This window comes from Oncorhynchus keta, chromosome 15 (assembly GCF_023373465.1).
Source record: "Oncorhynchus keta strain PuntledgeMale-10-30-2019 chromosome 15, Oket_V2, whole genome shotgun sequence".
Lineage (NCBI taxonomy): Eukaryota > Metazoa > Chordata > Actinopteri > Salmoniformes > Salmonidae > Oncorhynchus > Oncorhynchus keta.
Window position 1 is genome coordinate 32,140,581 of NC_068435.1, and position 16,669 is coordinate 32,157,249.

General features: G+C 40.5%; 1 protein-coding gene and 1 pseudogene across 1 annotated transcript; one reads left to right on the forward strand and one right to left on the reverse strand.

Annotated features, from left to right (window-relative positions):
* Positions 1–11,636, forward strand: part of LOC118395223 (retinoid isomerohydrolase-like) — a 56,815-nt pseudogene extending 45,179 nt beyond the window's left edge.
* On the reverse strand, positions 10,620–13,839 carry LOC118394790 (RING finger protein 11-like). The gene is made up of 3 exons (XM_035788337.2): positions 13,694–13,839; positions 12,333–12,502; positions 10,620–12,105 (listed from the first exon to the last, which is right to left on the reverse strand). Exons 1-3 carry the CDS (start codon positions 13,805–13,807, stop codon positions 11,934–11,936), a joined length of 456 nt encoding a protein of 151 aa, XP_035644230.1. The 5' UTR covers positions 13,808–13,839; the 3' UTR covers positions 10,620–11,933.
* Between the last annotated feature and the right edge of the window lie 2,830 nt (positions 13,840–16,669).

The following is a 16,669-nucleotide window of genomic DNA, read 5'->3' on the forward strand; positions in this document are numbered from 1 at the left end:
ATTTAGGTCAACATTGGATCATTCAGAGATCCTCACTGAACTTCTGGAGAGAGTTTGCTGCACTGAAAGTAAAGGGGCTGAATAATTTTGCACGCCCAATTTTTCAGTTTTTGATTTGTTAAAAAAGTTTGAAATATCCAATAAATGTTGTTCCACTTCATGATTGTGTCCCACTTCAGGATTGTGTCCCACTTGTTGTTGATTCTTCACAAAAAAATACAGTTTTATATCTTTATATTTGAAGCCTGAAATGTGGCAAAAGGTCGCAAAGTTCAAGGGGGCCGAATACTTTCGCAAGGCACTGTATATATATATATATATATTTATTTGTATTTTTTAAAATAATTTTTATATATATATATTTTTTAATATTTTTTTATTACATTTTTTTAAATGGAAGATGTTTGAAACCACCAAGACTCTTCCTTTCGCTGGTCACCCGGCCAAACTGAGCAATCGGGGGAGAAGAGCTTTGGTCAGGGAGGTGACCAAGAACCTGATGGTCACTCTAGAGTTCCTCTGTTGAGATGGGAGAACCTTCCAGAAGGACAACCATCTCTGCAGAACTCCATCAACCAGGTCTTTATGGTAGTGGCCAGACAGAAGCCACTCCTCAGTAAAAGGCACATGACAGCCTGCTCTTAGTTTGCCAAAAGGCACCTAAAGTCTCTCAGACCATGAGAAACAGGTCTCCCTGGTCTGATGAAACTAAGATTGAACTCTTTGGCCTGAATGCCAAGCGTCACATCTGGAGGAAACCTGGCACCATCCCTATGGGGAAGCATGGTGGTGGCAGCATCATGCTGTGAGGATGTTTTTCAGCAGCAGGGACTGGGAGACTAGTCAGGATCGAGGCAAAGATGAACAGACCACATACAGAGAGATCCTTCATGAAAACCTGCTCCAGAGCGCTCAGGTCATCAGACTGGGGCTAAGGTTCACCTTCCAACAGGACACTTAACACAGCCAAGAAAACGCAGGAGTGGCTTCGGGATAAGTCTTTGAATGTCCTTGAGTGGCCAAGCCAGAGCTCGGACTTGAAACCGATTGAACATCCCTAGAGAGACCTGTAAATAGCTGTGCAGCAACGCTCCCCATCCAACCTGACAGAGTTTGAGAGGATCTTCAGAGAAGACTGGGAGAAACTCCTCAAATACAGGTGTGCCAAGCTTGTAGCGTCATACCCAAGAAGACTCAAGGCTTATTCACTGCCAAAGGTGCTTCAACAAAGTAAAGGTTCTGAATACCTAATTAAATGTCCTATTTCAGTTAGTTTTGTTTAATAAATGTGCAAAAAAAATCTAAAAAGCTGTTTTTGCTTTGTCATTGTGCAGTATCGTGTGTAGATTGATGTGGGGGGGAAAAAATACATTTTAAAATATGGCTGTAATGTATCAAAATGTGGGAAAAGTAAAGGGGTCTGAATACTTTCCGAATGCACAGTGTCTATTATCACTTTTCATGTTTGCCATTATATTAGATGAGTAACATTTCCTGTAAATTGTTATTTGCTAGCCTGTATCTGATCCTTCATATCAATCAGTGTGTATATTTTTATGGTCGATGCCCTGAACGTCATTTTGATGATGACTCGGGTCAATTTCAAAACTTGTGTATGGGTTTCTCCGTGCAGGTTTTTCACTTACTTCAAGGGTGTTGTGGTGACTGATACCTGTCTGGTGAACGTTTATCCCATTGGTGAAGATTACTATGCCATCACAGAAACCAATTACATCACTAAAGTCAACACTGACACACTGGAGACACTGAAGAAGGTCAAAATTGAGATTCCATACCCCTGTATTACATTATTACCAATATATTAGGAACCATAGTGTTTGCATATATTCTTTGTTCTAATTCAGCTGACTCAAAAAACAGAAGTGTTACCGACTGGTCCACTGATTATAGACAGAAATTGCACTTCTCAATAAGTTATAACACATGAATAATGTATAACATGATTCTGAATAACATTTTGACTTCACTTCCCCTCAGGGGGACTGCGTCAACATCAACGGTGTGACAGCCCACTCGCACGGAACAGTGTTCAACAAAGGAAGCTGCATGGGAAAAGGAGCGTCACTGACCTACAATGTCATCAGAACTCCGCCCACACAGAAAGGTTGGGCTTGTATCCCAAGAAAATAAAAAGTGCACAATATTTATTCAGACTTCATGCACATATTCCACCTCTTAGTCGATGTTTGAATTAAGCTACAACATGTAAGCAACTTGTCCTTGATATCTTAACATGTTCTGGATCGGAGAACCTGTAACGGTAAGGCAAGCTGAAGGCTTGTGCCCTGCTTGCATCTTCTGTTCTTTCCTCAGACCCCATTGAAAAGTCTATGGCTGTGGTGCAATTCCCCAGTACCAGGGTCATAATAACATGTCCATCATGTTTATAGTCAAACTTGAGGTCCCCGAAACAGCATAAAGTCTAACATCAACACGCCTCCTGTGTTACAGACTGCAGTGGCAGTTTGTGTAATTGGACTAAGTCATATGTCGTATGGTTTCCATATCACCCTTAGTTTTGGCATGTCATAGAACTACATTGTCTTCGTGGAGACCCCGGTGAAAATCAACCTTAAGTTCCTGAGTGCCTGGAGCATCCGAGGCTCCAACTACATGTATTGCTTTGAGTCCCATGAGGTTTTTGGTGTCAGGAAATAAACACTCAATATACTTTGGTTTAAATGTGACACATTTATATACAGGAACATACAGTAACAGCATACTGTACCTAATGTTGGCACTGAGAACCAAATTATGCATGTGTGCTGTCTCAAGAGACTTCAGCATACCCCACCTGCTTTTCACAGACGTTGTTCCACATCGCCAGAAAGGACATTGGAGGAGGACAAAGAGAGTCTGTTGACCATAAATTCAGGGCTGCTCCTGTCAACCTGTTTCGTCACATCAACACTTACGAGGAACAAGGCTTTATCGTAGCTGACGTGTGTACATGGAAAGGGTAATGGAACAATGTCTCTCATAAGCAATGGCAATGTCGGTACACTGGCAAATGTAAATGTGTATATAAAAAGTGATGACGTCATAACTGACTAGATTATTTATGGACTGAGAGATTTCAGGGTGGCATACATTTGAAGTGAGTTGCCTTACATGGAACCCAAACCGGCTGCTCGTTTGTCTTTCAGTCACCCGCATGGGTATAACCAATGAGGAGATGGCACGTTTGTATTTGCTTCTATGAACGAATGAGGAGAGGGGAGAGGCAGGACTTGCAGCGCAATCTGCGTCAGAAATAGAACTGACTTCTATTTTAGTCCTTGGCAACGCAGACGCTCGTTGGTGCGCACGAGCAGTGTCGGTGCAACAATTGTATAACATTTATGTTACACGCGAGCAGTGTAGTCAGCCTGTTAGCAATGTCCTTTTTCAGAAGAATTGATTAATGATTCCTAGCCCATGGTCTTTAAACACTGTCTGTTCAAAGGATTATAAAACTCATTCTTTATTTTGTTTCCTGGTAGGTTTGAGTTGTTTACAACTACCTTTGGCTGGCCAACCTGCGTTCCAACTGGGAGGAGGTGAAGAAGGCAGCCATGATGACTCCTCAACCTCAGAAATCCTGAAATGGTAGCTGAAATCCGCGAAAGGTGAAACAGCGCCACTGGTCACTGGTTTTGAAACGGAGGACATGCGCATCCAGCTTCGTGAAGAAAGAAAAGTCTTAGTACATACTATGTTCTATTGCGCTTGCAATGATGTCCGAGGGGGGATGCATTTGTTTGAAGTAATGTCTTTGTTGTTGTAATATCACAAACGCCACGGATTCCAGCTTTAGAAAAAATAAATGTTTCATTTACATATTTGTTACATTCAAGTGCATATGTGCCTGTATTTCCCTTCTTTTGGATAGCAACATATACTGATTATATGTTCCAGGAGGAGCAGGGATAGAACCTGATCTGGGAGCAGGGATAGAACCTGATCTGGGAGCAGGGATAGAACCTGATCTGCCTGCCGTACACCACGGCAACATCGGTGATGTGTTCTGACGGGACCATCTGGCTGGAGCCTGAAGCGCTGTTCTCTGGGCCTCGCCAAGCCTTTGAGTTCCCTCAAATCAACTATTAGAAGCACGGTGAGAAGAACTACACATATGCCTACGCCTCAACCACTTCAGGGTTGAGTCGTCTTGTTTGCCACAAATCTGTCTTCAAAATCTTCTAACTCTGACATGTATGTTAGACCTTGATGAGTCTCTGTCCACTTGCGGCTGTAGATTATCAAGTTGAACGTGAAGACCAAGGAGACCTAGGTGTGGCAGGAGCCGGACTCCTACCCCTCAGAGTCCGTTTATGTAAACCCCCGATGGCGTGGATGAGGATGATGGTATGTACTGTACTGTTACTGTTTTATACGGTAACAGTTACAGGTATGGTGCAGGGCAAACACATACCCAGTATCTTGTTTGTGTTAGTGTTAGGAAGAGAGTTTAAGAGACTTTAGCTATTTATCCAGGGACAAGGTATTTTCAATTTAGTAGAAAAATGTTCTAAGCAAAATTTGTTCAAAAGTGGGGTTACTGTAAAATTTGGTGGGCGCTGTATTTTCAAACCTGGACTCAGGGGTAGACGTAGTAAATGTAAATTTGTCTACCTCCATTTAGTATGTATTAATTTGTGGATGTCCATCATCCATCTCGTATAATATGGTATGAATTACAATTCGTATGATATGTTACGAATTGCAATGCATACAATATGCTATGAATATGCAATATGTATGATTTGTTACTAATTTCAATATGTTGTGGCTAATGTTACCTAGGCTAGGGGTTAAGGTTTAGTTTAAAGGGTTAAGTAACCTTCTGTCTTATGTAACCATACCAAACATAACATATCATACTAATTTGAGATTCCCCGATATAAAATGTAATATGTTACGTCTAGTCTATGAGTCCAGGCCGTTTTCTAACAACCAGTATGGTTTTCCAATGACCCACAGGTGTCCAGTTGACCATTGTGGTGGCCACCGGGGCCCAGAGGCCAGGGTACATGCTGATCCTCAACGCCAAGGACATGTCGGAGATCGCCAGGGCAGAGGTGAAGTGCTCTATGCCGGTCACCTTCCACGGAATGTACAAGCCATAGCAACGACAAACTATAGGTTACAAATAACTCGCAAAAAAAGCCACGTACCTGATCATCTTACATCATGATTTAAAGTCATTTAACTTTGTGAAACCTATGATTTAGTATGGTTGAGCACAAAATGCAACCTGCAGGTATCAGTGCATCAGTAGGCTTCTTACAATTATTTCTCAGGGAGCCCACAGACAGCGTACAAGATCAGCTTGTAGTTTTTGAGTACTTCAGGTTTGCAATACTAAAAAATAGAATCAACACACTGGCCTTTCTATTGTATGCCAGTTATTTTGGGAAAGTTGCATGGTGTAACTAATAATTTGACTATTTTATATTGTATAAAAACACCTCATCCCCTATATATACACATGTAGTGCAGGTACATATATCAAAGCGCTAGTCCCAAAAGGCAACAATAAAGTCCTTCAATAAAGCTCCTTCGTGAAAATAAGATTTGAATACATTCTGAGACCTTGCACCCAAAAACCTTTCTAATGCTGATCGGAACTACTAGTGAAAGGGCAACAAAGACTAGCTGTTGCCATAGAAAATCTGATTAGGTGTATTGTATGCATGCAGTCGTTTTGGATAAAAGTGTCTGCTTAATGGCATATATTATCATGATTGTATTAAGTTTCAAGGAAAAGTACAAACATGTTAGCATGTTGCAACAAGAGTCATTATTTTGACAGAGCCCATGTTTTGTTTAACGTTGCCTAATGTAAACTTTCCTACGTATCATGACATTAGCCCCGCTAGCCTAAGCTTTCACAGGTGATTGTATTGAAACATTGCTAAATTAAACTGATCACACCGATTAACTCGGTCAAACACCTAATCTGAGGAACGAACAGGCATGTTGCCAATCCCTTTTGTAAAAGCACAGATCATGGCCATAAAAGCCTGGCTTTGTACAAAACTGTCTGGCCATGTCTCAACAGGCAGCCTAATTCCGATTTTTTTTCTTCTCACTAAATTGGTCTTCATACCAATCAGATCAGCTTTGAAAAACAACTTATGTGATTGGTCAAAAGACCAATTAGCGTAAAAAAAAATCTGAATAGGGCTGCCTATGGCAAGAGACTTTCAAAAACCATGGCCATGATAATGACAGCAAAAAACAACAACAAAGGAGCAAAATATACTGTATGTACTGTGTTGACAGAGCTAGCTTTAAAGGGGAAATGTTGTACAGTGTTGTACTACCATCTGGTGTAACAAAAAGATACTACAGTCTCAGAACACATAATTCAGGAATTACCCAAGTGTGTGCTTTCCGGTTTATTTTATACAGATTCAATATAGGGGCTGTTTGGCCTTCCAAAAATCAAGATTACATTTATTTTCAGATTCCTGAACAAAAAAAAGAAGAAAAAGATGGAGAAAAAAAACATTTACTTTTCCCACATTGTTACATTACAGCCTCATTTTTAAAATGGATTCAATTGTTTTCCCCCCCTCAATCTACACACAATACCCCACAATAACAAAAGCAAAAATTGTTTCTTACATTTTGGCAAATGTATTAAAAATAAAATAAAATGTACATAAGTATTCAGACCCTTTACTCAGTACTTTGTTGAAGCACCTTTGGCAGCGATTACAGCCTCCAGTCTTCTTGGGTATGATGCTGCAAGCTTGGAACGCCTGTATTTGGGGAGTTTCCCCCATTCTTCTCTGCAGATCCTCTCAGGCTCTGTCAGGTTGGATGGGGAGCGTCGCTACACAGCTATTTTCAGTTCTCTACAGAGATGTTAGATCAGGTTCATGTCCGGGCTCTGGCTGGACCACTCAAGGACATTCAGAGACTTATACGAAGCCACTCCTGCGTTGTCTTGGCTGTGTCCTTATGGTCGCTCTCCTGTTGTAAGGTGAACCTCGGCCTCAGTCTGAGGTCCTGAGCGTGTCGGAGCAGGTTTTCATGAAGGATCACTGCACTTTGCTCCGTTCATCTTTCGCTCGATTCTGACAGGTCTCCCAGTCCCTGTAGTTTCCTGCAGCAGTGATGCTTGGCATTCAGGCCAAATAGTTAAATCTAGGTTTCATCAGACCAGAGAATATTGTTTTTCACGGTCTGAGAGTCTTTAGGTGTTTTTTTGGCAAACTCCAAGCGGGCTGTCATGTGCCTTTTACTGAGAGGTGGCTTCCATCAGGCCACTCTAACCTAAAGAACTGATTGGAGGAGTGCTGCAGAGATGGATGTCCTTCTGGAAGTTTCTCCCATCTCCACAGAGAAACTCTGGAGCTCTGTCAGTGACCATCGGCTTCTTGGTCACCTCCCTGACCAAGGCCCTTCTCCCCTGATTGATCAGTTGGGGGCCAGCTGAAGGAAGAGTCTTGGTGGTTCCAAACTTCCTCTATTTAAGACTGATGGAGGCCACTGTGTTCTTGGTACCCTTCCACACATCTGTGCCTTGACACAATCCTGTCTCGGCGCTCTACGGACAATTCCTTTGACCTCATGGCTTGGTTTTTGCTCTGACATGCACTGTCAACTGTGGGACCTTATATAGTCAGGTGTGGGCCTTTCCAAATCATGTCCAATCAATTGACTTTAGCACAGGTGGACTCCAATCAAGTTGTAGAAACAGCTCAAGGATGGTCAATGGAAACAGGATGCACCTGAGCTCAACTTCGAGTCTCACAGCAAAGGATCTGAATACTTATTTACAGTTTAACTTTACATACACTTAGGTTGGAGTCATTAAAACTCATTTTTCAACCACTCCACAAATTTGTTAACACACTATAGTTTTGGCAAGTCAGTTAGGACATCTACTTTGTGCATGACACAAGTCATTTTTCCAACAATTGTTCAGACAGATTATTTCACTTGCAATTCACTGTATCACAATTCCTGTGGGTCAGAAGTTTACAATCACTAAGTTGACTTGTGTTTAAATAGTTGGAAAATTCCAGAAAATGATGCCATGGCTTTAGAAGCTTCTGATAGGCTAATTGACATCATTTGAGTCAATTGGAGGTGTACCTGTGGATGTATTTCAAGGCCTACCTTCAAACTCAGTGCCTCTTTGATTGACATCATGGGAAAATAAAAATAAATCAGCCAAGACCTCAGAAAATAAATTGTAGAACTTCACAAGTCTGGTTGATCCTCGGGAGCAATTTCCAAACACCTGAAGGTACCACGTTCATCTGTACAAACAACAGTACGCAAGTATAAACACCATGGGACCACGCAGCCGTCATACCGCTCAGGAAGGAGATGCATTCTGTCTCCTGGAGATGAACGTACTTTCGTCCGAAAAGTGCAAATCAATCCCAGAACAATAGCAAAGGACCTTGTGAAGATGCTGGAGGAAACAGATACAAAAGTATCTATATCCACAGTAAAACGAGTCCTGTATCGACATAACCTGAAATTCCGCTCATTAAAAAAGCCGAACTACGGTTTGCAACTGCACATGGGGACAAAGATCGTACTTTTTGGAGAAATATCCTCTCGTCTGATAAAACAAAAATAGAACTGTTTGGCCATAATGACCATTGTTATGTTCGGAGGAAAAAGGGGGAGGCTTGCAAGCCGAAGAACACCATCTCAACTGTGAAGCACAGGGGTGACAGCATCATGTTGTGGGGATGCTTTGCTGCAGGAGGGACTGGTGCACTTCACAAAATAGATGGCTTCATGAGGAAGGAAAATTATGTGGATATATTGAAGCAACATCTCAAGACATCAGTCAGGAAGTTAATGCTTGGTTGCAAATGGGTCTTCCAAATGGACAATGACCCCAAGCATACTTCCAAAGTTGTGGCAAAATGGCTTAAAGACAACAAAGTCATCACAAAGGACTGACCTCAATCCAATAGAACATTTGTGGGCAGAACAGAAAAAGCATATGCGGCAAGGAGGCCTACAAACCTGACTCAGTTACACCAGTTCTGTCGGGAGGAATGGGCCAAAATTCACCCAACTTATTGTGGGAAGCTTGTGGAAGGCTTTCCGAAACGTTTGACCTAATTTAAACCATTTATAGGCAATGCTACCAAAAACTAATTGAGTGTATGTAAACTTCTGACCCAATGGGAATGTGATGAAAGAAATCAAAGCTGATATAAATCATTCTCTCTCCTATTATTGACATTTCACATTCTTAAAATAAAGTGGTGATCAAACTAACCTAAGACAGGGAATTTTTACTAGGATTAAATGTCAGGAATTGTGAAAAATTGAGTTTAAATGTATTTGGCTAAGGTGTACGTAAACTTCCAACTTCAACTGTAAATAAGGTTTTTGTTTTTATATATATATACACACACACATTTGCTAAATGTCTAACTCTATAATGACAAAGAGAAAACAGGTTATTGTGTGTAGATTGATGGGGGATTTTTCAAATGTAATCCGTTGTAGAATAGTGTAGAAAAAGTCAAGTGGTCTGAATACTTTCCAAATGCACTGTAAATCTTCTCCCTCTTGCACTTTATATCTCTGGGACAGAGTTTTGCAGATGCATAGTCAAAACCAGTGTAAACTCTAATGGCCAAAACTTTTATCTCCTACAAACACAATGACAAACAATACATCTAAAGGTAGGAGATATACAAACATCCAGTGGTGTAAAGTACTACTTAAGAAGTTTTTGGGGGTATCTGTACTTTAATATTTATATTTTTGACTACTTATATTTCGCTACATTCCTAAAGAAAATAATGTTTTTTTACTCCATACATTTTACATGACACCCAAAAGTACTCGTTACATTTTGAATGCTTAGCAGGACAGGAAAATGGTCCAATGCGCGCACTTATCAAGAGAACATCCCTGGCCATCCCTACTGCCTCTGATCTGGCAGGCTCAATAAGCACAAATGCTTTGTTTTTAAATGATGTCTGAGTGTGCCCTTGTCTATCCGTAAATGTAAAAAAACAAGAAAATGGTGCCGTTTGGTTTGCTTAATATAAGGAATTTGAAATGATTTATACTTTACATTTGATACTTAAGTATATTTTAGCAATTACATTTACTCTTGGTACTTAAGTATATTTAAAACCAAATACTCTTTAACTTTTACTCAAGTAGTATTTTACCGGGTGACTTTTACTTGAGTCATTTTCTATTAAGGTATCTTTAATTTTACTCAAGTATGAATTTGGGTACTTTTTCCACCAGTGCAAACATAAATACAGAAAAGGGTATCAATTATAATATAAACTAAACATTTAACGGAAATAATTCACCACAGCAGCAGTTACAAACATATATATATATATATATATATATATATATATAAAAAGCGACAAACAAAAAAGGAAATCATAGTGTATGTAAAAACAGCCAGAACGTATTTTTGCACAATGATGTATTGACTGTGGGAGAAGACTGAAAATAAAGATAAGTAAGCTAAGTACTTAAGGGAAGAAATTCCACTATTCTTAATGTCTCCCCTCCTCCCAGTCACTTTCACACAAAAACACACGCTAGGATCAAGACAAGCAAAACAAAGCAGAGACTCACTCTACTGAATCACACAATTCATGAATATATATTCAGCTATTGAGCTTTTCTTTAATGTGATAAGTGACCAATGGTAGCATTGATACCATTATCAATATCAATCCTAACTTCTGTGCTGCAAAAATAATAAATAATATTGAAAAGTGCAAGGTTATAGATATAGATATATATTAACATAATGCTTCCGTTAATGTCCTATAAGTAAAGTGCAAATCTCGGGATCAGATTTAATGTGTGTGCAAGCATTCCTAACTTCTAGACTGATCCTCCACCACATGCACAAACGAGCCCTTTACATTGGCTGACAGCTATGTTAATCCTCTAAAAGTAAAACATATGAACCTTACACAGGGTGACTGACATACAGCTCATACACTTCTTTAGGCCATTCGGAATGGCAGTGGAGCTATTTCGAATGGTAAATCTGAATGGCAAAACAAAAGCCAATGCATGTAGTACATAGTCTAATAAAGGATGGACTTTGGGTGATTTCTGCACTGTGTATGTGCATACTATAGTTACTTTGTTGTAAGCCTAAAGAATACTATGCTCTGTAACTTATTTTACTTTGCAACTGTAACACTAAAACAGGGTAAGCTTCAGTCCATAGAGAGATACCGATTATTACGCCACCATGCCGGCTTTCCTGGGGCTTTTTTACCCTTACTAAGCCATATTCAGAGTGCAGGATTTGGAGACTTTAGAAGACAGATGAGTCATGTCATGGTGTTGCCAGCTGTGGCTTTTAGAGGAATCTGATAGGATACCTCCTGGTGGCCAAATTCAGACGACAGAGAATTATCCAATCCCATTTTCAGCTACTAATCGTGGTGAACAAAATGCTGGGATGGGATACCACCGAGACCTGCTCAAGTGGAACTGCAGTGAGCCATCGCTACGGTAACAGCCCCCTCCTCCTCCCCACCATAACATCACCAATCCAGGCCTACTTTATTCAACAGCTGGCTCAGGAACCCAGTCCACCACAGACACACAAACATATTTTCATGCTTGTCCTCCTATGTCCTCCATGACTCAGCCTGTTCAGTTCAGAGCCAGTTCCAGGTGATGGGCGGATGGGTCAAAGTCTTTTCATTGTTAATCACTAGTGTTCGCATAGTCTCTCTCTCTCTATGTCATCACCGACCAAGACACCATGCTACTCGTTATCCCAAAGTTAAAAGCGGAGGAGGGCAGCGTGTGTATGTATTTGTTGGGGCTGGTGGAGGTGGCGCTGTAAGAAGTCTGTGATGGTTGTAGTGTGTGTGTGTGTGTGTATAGGGGTGCAGCTTTGCGGAGCTCATCATAATGGGGTAGGGTTGTCTTAGGGGTCAGTTGGTCTCGTAGGTGGAAAGCAGGGCAGCATCCACAGGCTCCATGCAGGAGGGGCAGGTGAAGGACCTCATCAGCCAGTCATCTATACAGTCCATGTGGTAAATGTGCATACATGGCAGGAACCGGATGGGGTCCCCGTACACAAAGTCCATCATACATATCACACACCTAGAAAATGGGTTATATACAATTATGAATAGTAGTTTTAATTAGAGTCTGTTGTATATATTTCCTGAGCACATTACCTGACCAGGAAAAACCATGGGCACTAGTTATGTTAAACACACAGTTACATGTTACAGCTAGGGCAGAAGTTTTACCCTAGTTAGGTCACATGATCAGTGATCTTTATCAATAACATCAAATAATAAAAACAGTGGTATACAGATGCTCACTCTCTGATTTTTTTCTCGGAGCCGTCCCGGCCTCCGTCATAGACGCCCCGGGGAAGATGCTGGATGAGGCCGATACGCTGGGCGATACGGACCTGCTCCTCCTCAGTCAGCTGGGTGGCCAGGCGGGCCTGGCTGGGGGTGGGGTGGTACACTGGCATGTGCGCCTGCTCCTGGAGAAAAGACACACATACAGAGGAGAGTCAATAAACAGGCCAATTCAACTGGACTGATTGCACAACCCAGTGTTTTATCAATCACTGTATGCGTGAGGTGGGATGGGCCCCCCTCCTAGCTCGGTTTCACCCTGCCTATAAGAGTGGCTGTGCTTATATTGGTTTCAATTGATAAAGTTGATGCCAGATGACACCTAGTTGTAATAGTAGAATGCACAGGGTGCAATTTTGAAACTGGGCGGTGCATCATCAGTTCCTTTTGTCATGTTAGTCATTGCATACCGTAGAGAGCTATTTCTAACTTGTCAGAAATTTCATGTCAGCTAAAGTTGTTCATTTAGGCTTTTTAAGCCCATAGATACTGTTGTACTGTTATCCACCCTGCCGTGGATAAAGCAGTTGACAAAAACTGCCCATTCTGGACATTCTTGGCAAGCCTGTTAGGAACACTTTTGTGAGATTGAAAAGCATTTGGGCAACAAAAGTGCTGCGTGTGTGATTTTTCCTTTGTGTAACTGGGTTTGTTAAACTATTGTAATATGAAAACTCAGACCCATAATCAGTTGCAATACCTAGCTATGAAAATAATCATTTTAATGCACTATGGACTCCCGTGTGGCGCAGTAGTCTAAGGCAATGCATAGTCTAAGGCAATGCATAGTCTAAGGTGTCACTACAGTCCCTGGTTCGAATCCAGCCTGTTTCACATCTGGCCGTGACTGGGAGTCCCATAGGGCTGAGCACAATCGGCCCTTGTAGGCCGCCATTGTAAATAAGAATTCCTTCTTAACTGACTTGCCTTGTTAAATAAAGGTAAAATATATATTTCTAAATATTCAAAACCTATTATTATTTCCCCTGGTCTTTAAATATTTAATTCGGGCTAATCTGAAGTCAAATTGAAACTATACATTTGACAGCAACTTTAAACTATAACGTTACCGAGCTGGATGAATGAGTCATAACCCAGGTCTGGAAGAGTACAAAAGAAATTACATCAACCAGCTTGCTAAATAATCAGAAAATGTTTTGACCAGATTCCCAAGATGTTCAATGCATTTGCCCCATACCCTGGGTTTTGCATGATTATGTCAATTATCATAACCCTACTTCACACCAGTGACTGGCTAACGTTTGCTAGCTAAATAACTAATAAAACTATCTAGCTAAATTAATATCAAGTCTGACCTGGTAAGGCGGAGGTGGCTCCAAATCCGCGTCTGCGTCCCCATAACTTCCTCTGTCAGACTCGTGAAGCAAAGATATATCGTCCGACGTCGGCGATTTGAGACAATTGCCCATGTCCTCTTCTCAGCCCCTCGTTGTTTAGCTAGCTATAGAAGCTAGCTTGTAAACTTACTATTGTTAGTTTACAACCACATGTATCCTCCACTCGTTACAGAAGTAACGGTATTACACATTAACTACTGTTTAACAACCCATTCAAATATAATATGTCTGTTCATACGAATACTATATCGAGCCCCAGCAGCTTTCCAAGCTATTCAACATCATCAGACCATCACAGTCAAAACAAAGAGCTAGATAATAACAGTAGCTAACGTTAGCTACTTTGGCTAGCTAGCTAATGTTAGCGACATGTTATTCCTTAAATGAATATCACTCATTCCTCGGTCTACGATTTGAAATGTAAAACGTTCACTTAAAAAGCAACTACCATAACAACATCAAGCGATAGAAAATGAATATTTTGTACAAATATCGACCAATGACTTCGCGAAAAAATTAACAAATAACTGTCTGGCTAGCAATATTATCAGAGATCCTGGACATAATGACAAGATGCTTGTGACTCCGCCCTAACAATGGGATTCGCTGTCCATAGAGCGGAACAGTGGGATGTCAAGCTCCCGCCCATTTCTCTCTGGATTGGAGGATACATCTCGTTATTTGAATATACTTTCAATATTCGATAAGGGTGTTGACGTCAACCGCCTGTATTCAATGGAGAGTGAGATGCTATTCTAGCCTCATGAATATGCATAGACGCCTTGAATTTCAACAGGGACAATTCAATGAATTGTGTTTTTCTCAATTTACCAGAATGTCACGTGCATCACACTTATTATCAGTATGCTCATAACAACCTAAGCATTACTTAACCTATATTAGATCAAATAGGTATCAATATTAGGTATCAAAAAAACAATTCATTTTTTTCTTGACTAAATTCCACACTCTCTCAAAAACTCCTCACTTGCTTAATAATTAAAGATGCACTATGCAGAAATCGCTCCGCCATTTCTTCAATGCAAAATTTCTAATAGTTCACCTAATTTCAGTTTATGTAACAAAACAATTATGTATAGTGTAGTGTAGAGTAAAGGGTAGAGAATCATTAAGTGCTGATGGTGCCGACAGAGAGGGCTGCCTCGCTTCTCGTCAATAGGAAACATTGCAGTATTATTTCTTACATTGCTAGCCCAGAAAATCTATATTAGATTTAGGATTATATACACTCTATCGCAGGATAGTGTTATTTCATACAGTCAGGAAGAACTATTGCTTTTTTTTCCTTTTTTCTTCTTTTTTGTCTAGTTTGAGAAACAGACGCCTCACAAGTCCTCAACTGGCAGCTTCATTAAATAGTACTCGCAAAGCACCAGTCTCAATGTCAACAGTGAAGAGGCAACTCTAGTATGCTGGCCTTCTCGGCAGAGTTACAAAGAAAAAGCCATATCTCAGACTGGCCAATAAAAATAAAAGATTACGATGGGCAAAAGAACACAGAAACTGGACAGAGGAACTCTACTAGAAGGCCAGCATCACGGAGTCGACTCTTCACTGTTGACGTTGAGACGGGTGTTTTTTGGGTACTATATCATGAAGCTGCCAGTTGAGGACTTGTGAGGCATCTGTTTCTCAAACTAGACACTCAAATGTACTTGTCGTCTTGCTCAGTTGTGCACCGGGGCCTCCCACTCCTCTTTCTATTCTGTTTAGAAACAGTTTGCGCTGTTCTGTGAAGTGAGTAATACACAGCGTTGTACGAGATTTTCATTTTCTTGGCAATTTCTCGTATGGAATAATCTTCATTTCTCAGAACAAGAATAGGCTGACGAGTTTCAGAAGAAAGGTTTTTGTTTCTGGCCATTTTGAGCCTGTAATCGAACCCACTGCTGATGCTCCAGATTCTGAACTAGTCTAAAGGCGGCCAGTTTTATTGCTTCTTTAATAAGCATAACCGTTTTCAACTGTGCTAACATAATTGCAAAAGGGTTTTTAGTTAATACAACATGCCATTGGAACACAGGAGTGATGGTTGCTGATAATGGGCCTCCGTACACCTATGTAGATATTCCATTAAAAAATCGTCCAGTTCCAGCTTCAATAGTCATTTACAACATTAACCATGTCTACACTGTATTTCTGATCAATTTGATGTTATTTTAATGGACAAAAAATGTGCTTTAATTTAAAAAACAAGGACATTTCTAAGTGACCCCAAACTTTTGAACGGTAGTGTATATTTACTGAACAAAATTATTAACACAACATGTGTTGGTCCCAGAAGTTCCCAGAATTTTTCCATAAGCACAAAAAGCTTATTTCTCTCAAATGTTGTGCACAAATTTCTTTACATCCCTGTTAGAGAATATTTATCCTTTGCCAAGATAATCCATCCACCTGACAGGTGTGGTGTATCAAGAATCTGATTAAACAGCATGATCATTACACAGGTGCAACTTGTGGTGGGGACAACAAAAGGCCATTCTAAAATGTGCGGTTTTGTCACACATCACAATGACACAGATGTCTCAGGTTTTGAGGGAGTGTGCAATTGGCATGCTGACTTCAGGAATGTCCATCAGAGCTGTTGCCAGAGAATCGAATGCTCATTTCTCTACCATAAGCCACCTCCAACATTGTTTTAGAGAATCTTGTGGTGCCCCAGATCCTAATGAGTTAACTGTTACATTATTAATTTAATCAGGTATCAATTTAACATAGTTAGTTAATTAGATAAATAACAGTCTTCAGATTAATGTTAAAGTCAAGATAGCAGAGCAGCACTTCATCGCGGACATACAGTACCTCTCCCCATCTTAGCAACCAATGCATCAATATGTTTGACCACTTCAGTTTCAATCTATGTTACACTAAGCAGTTTAGTCTCCTCAACTTGCTCAATTGCCACATTAT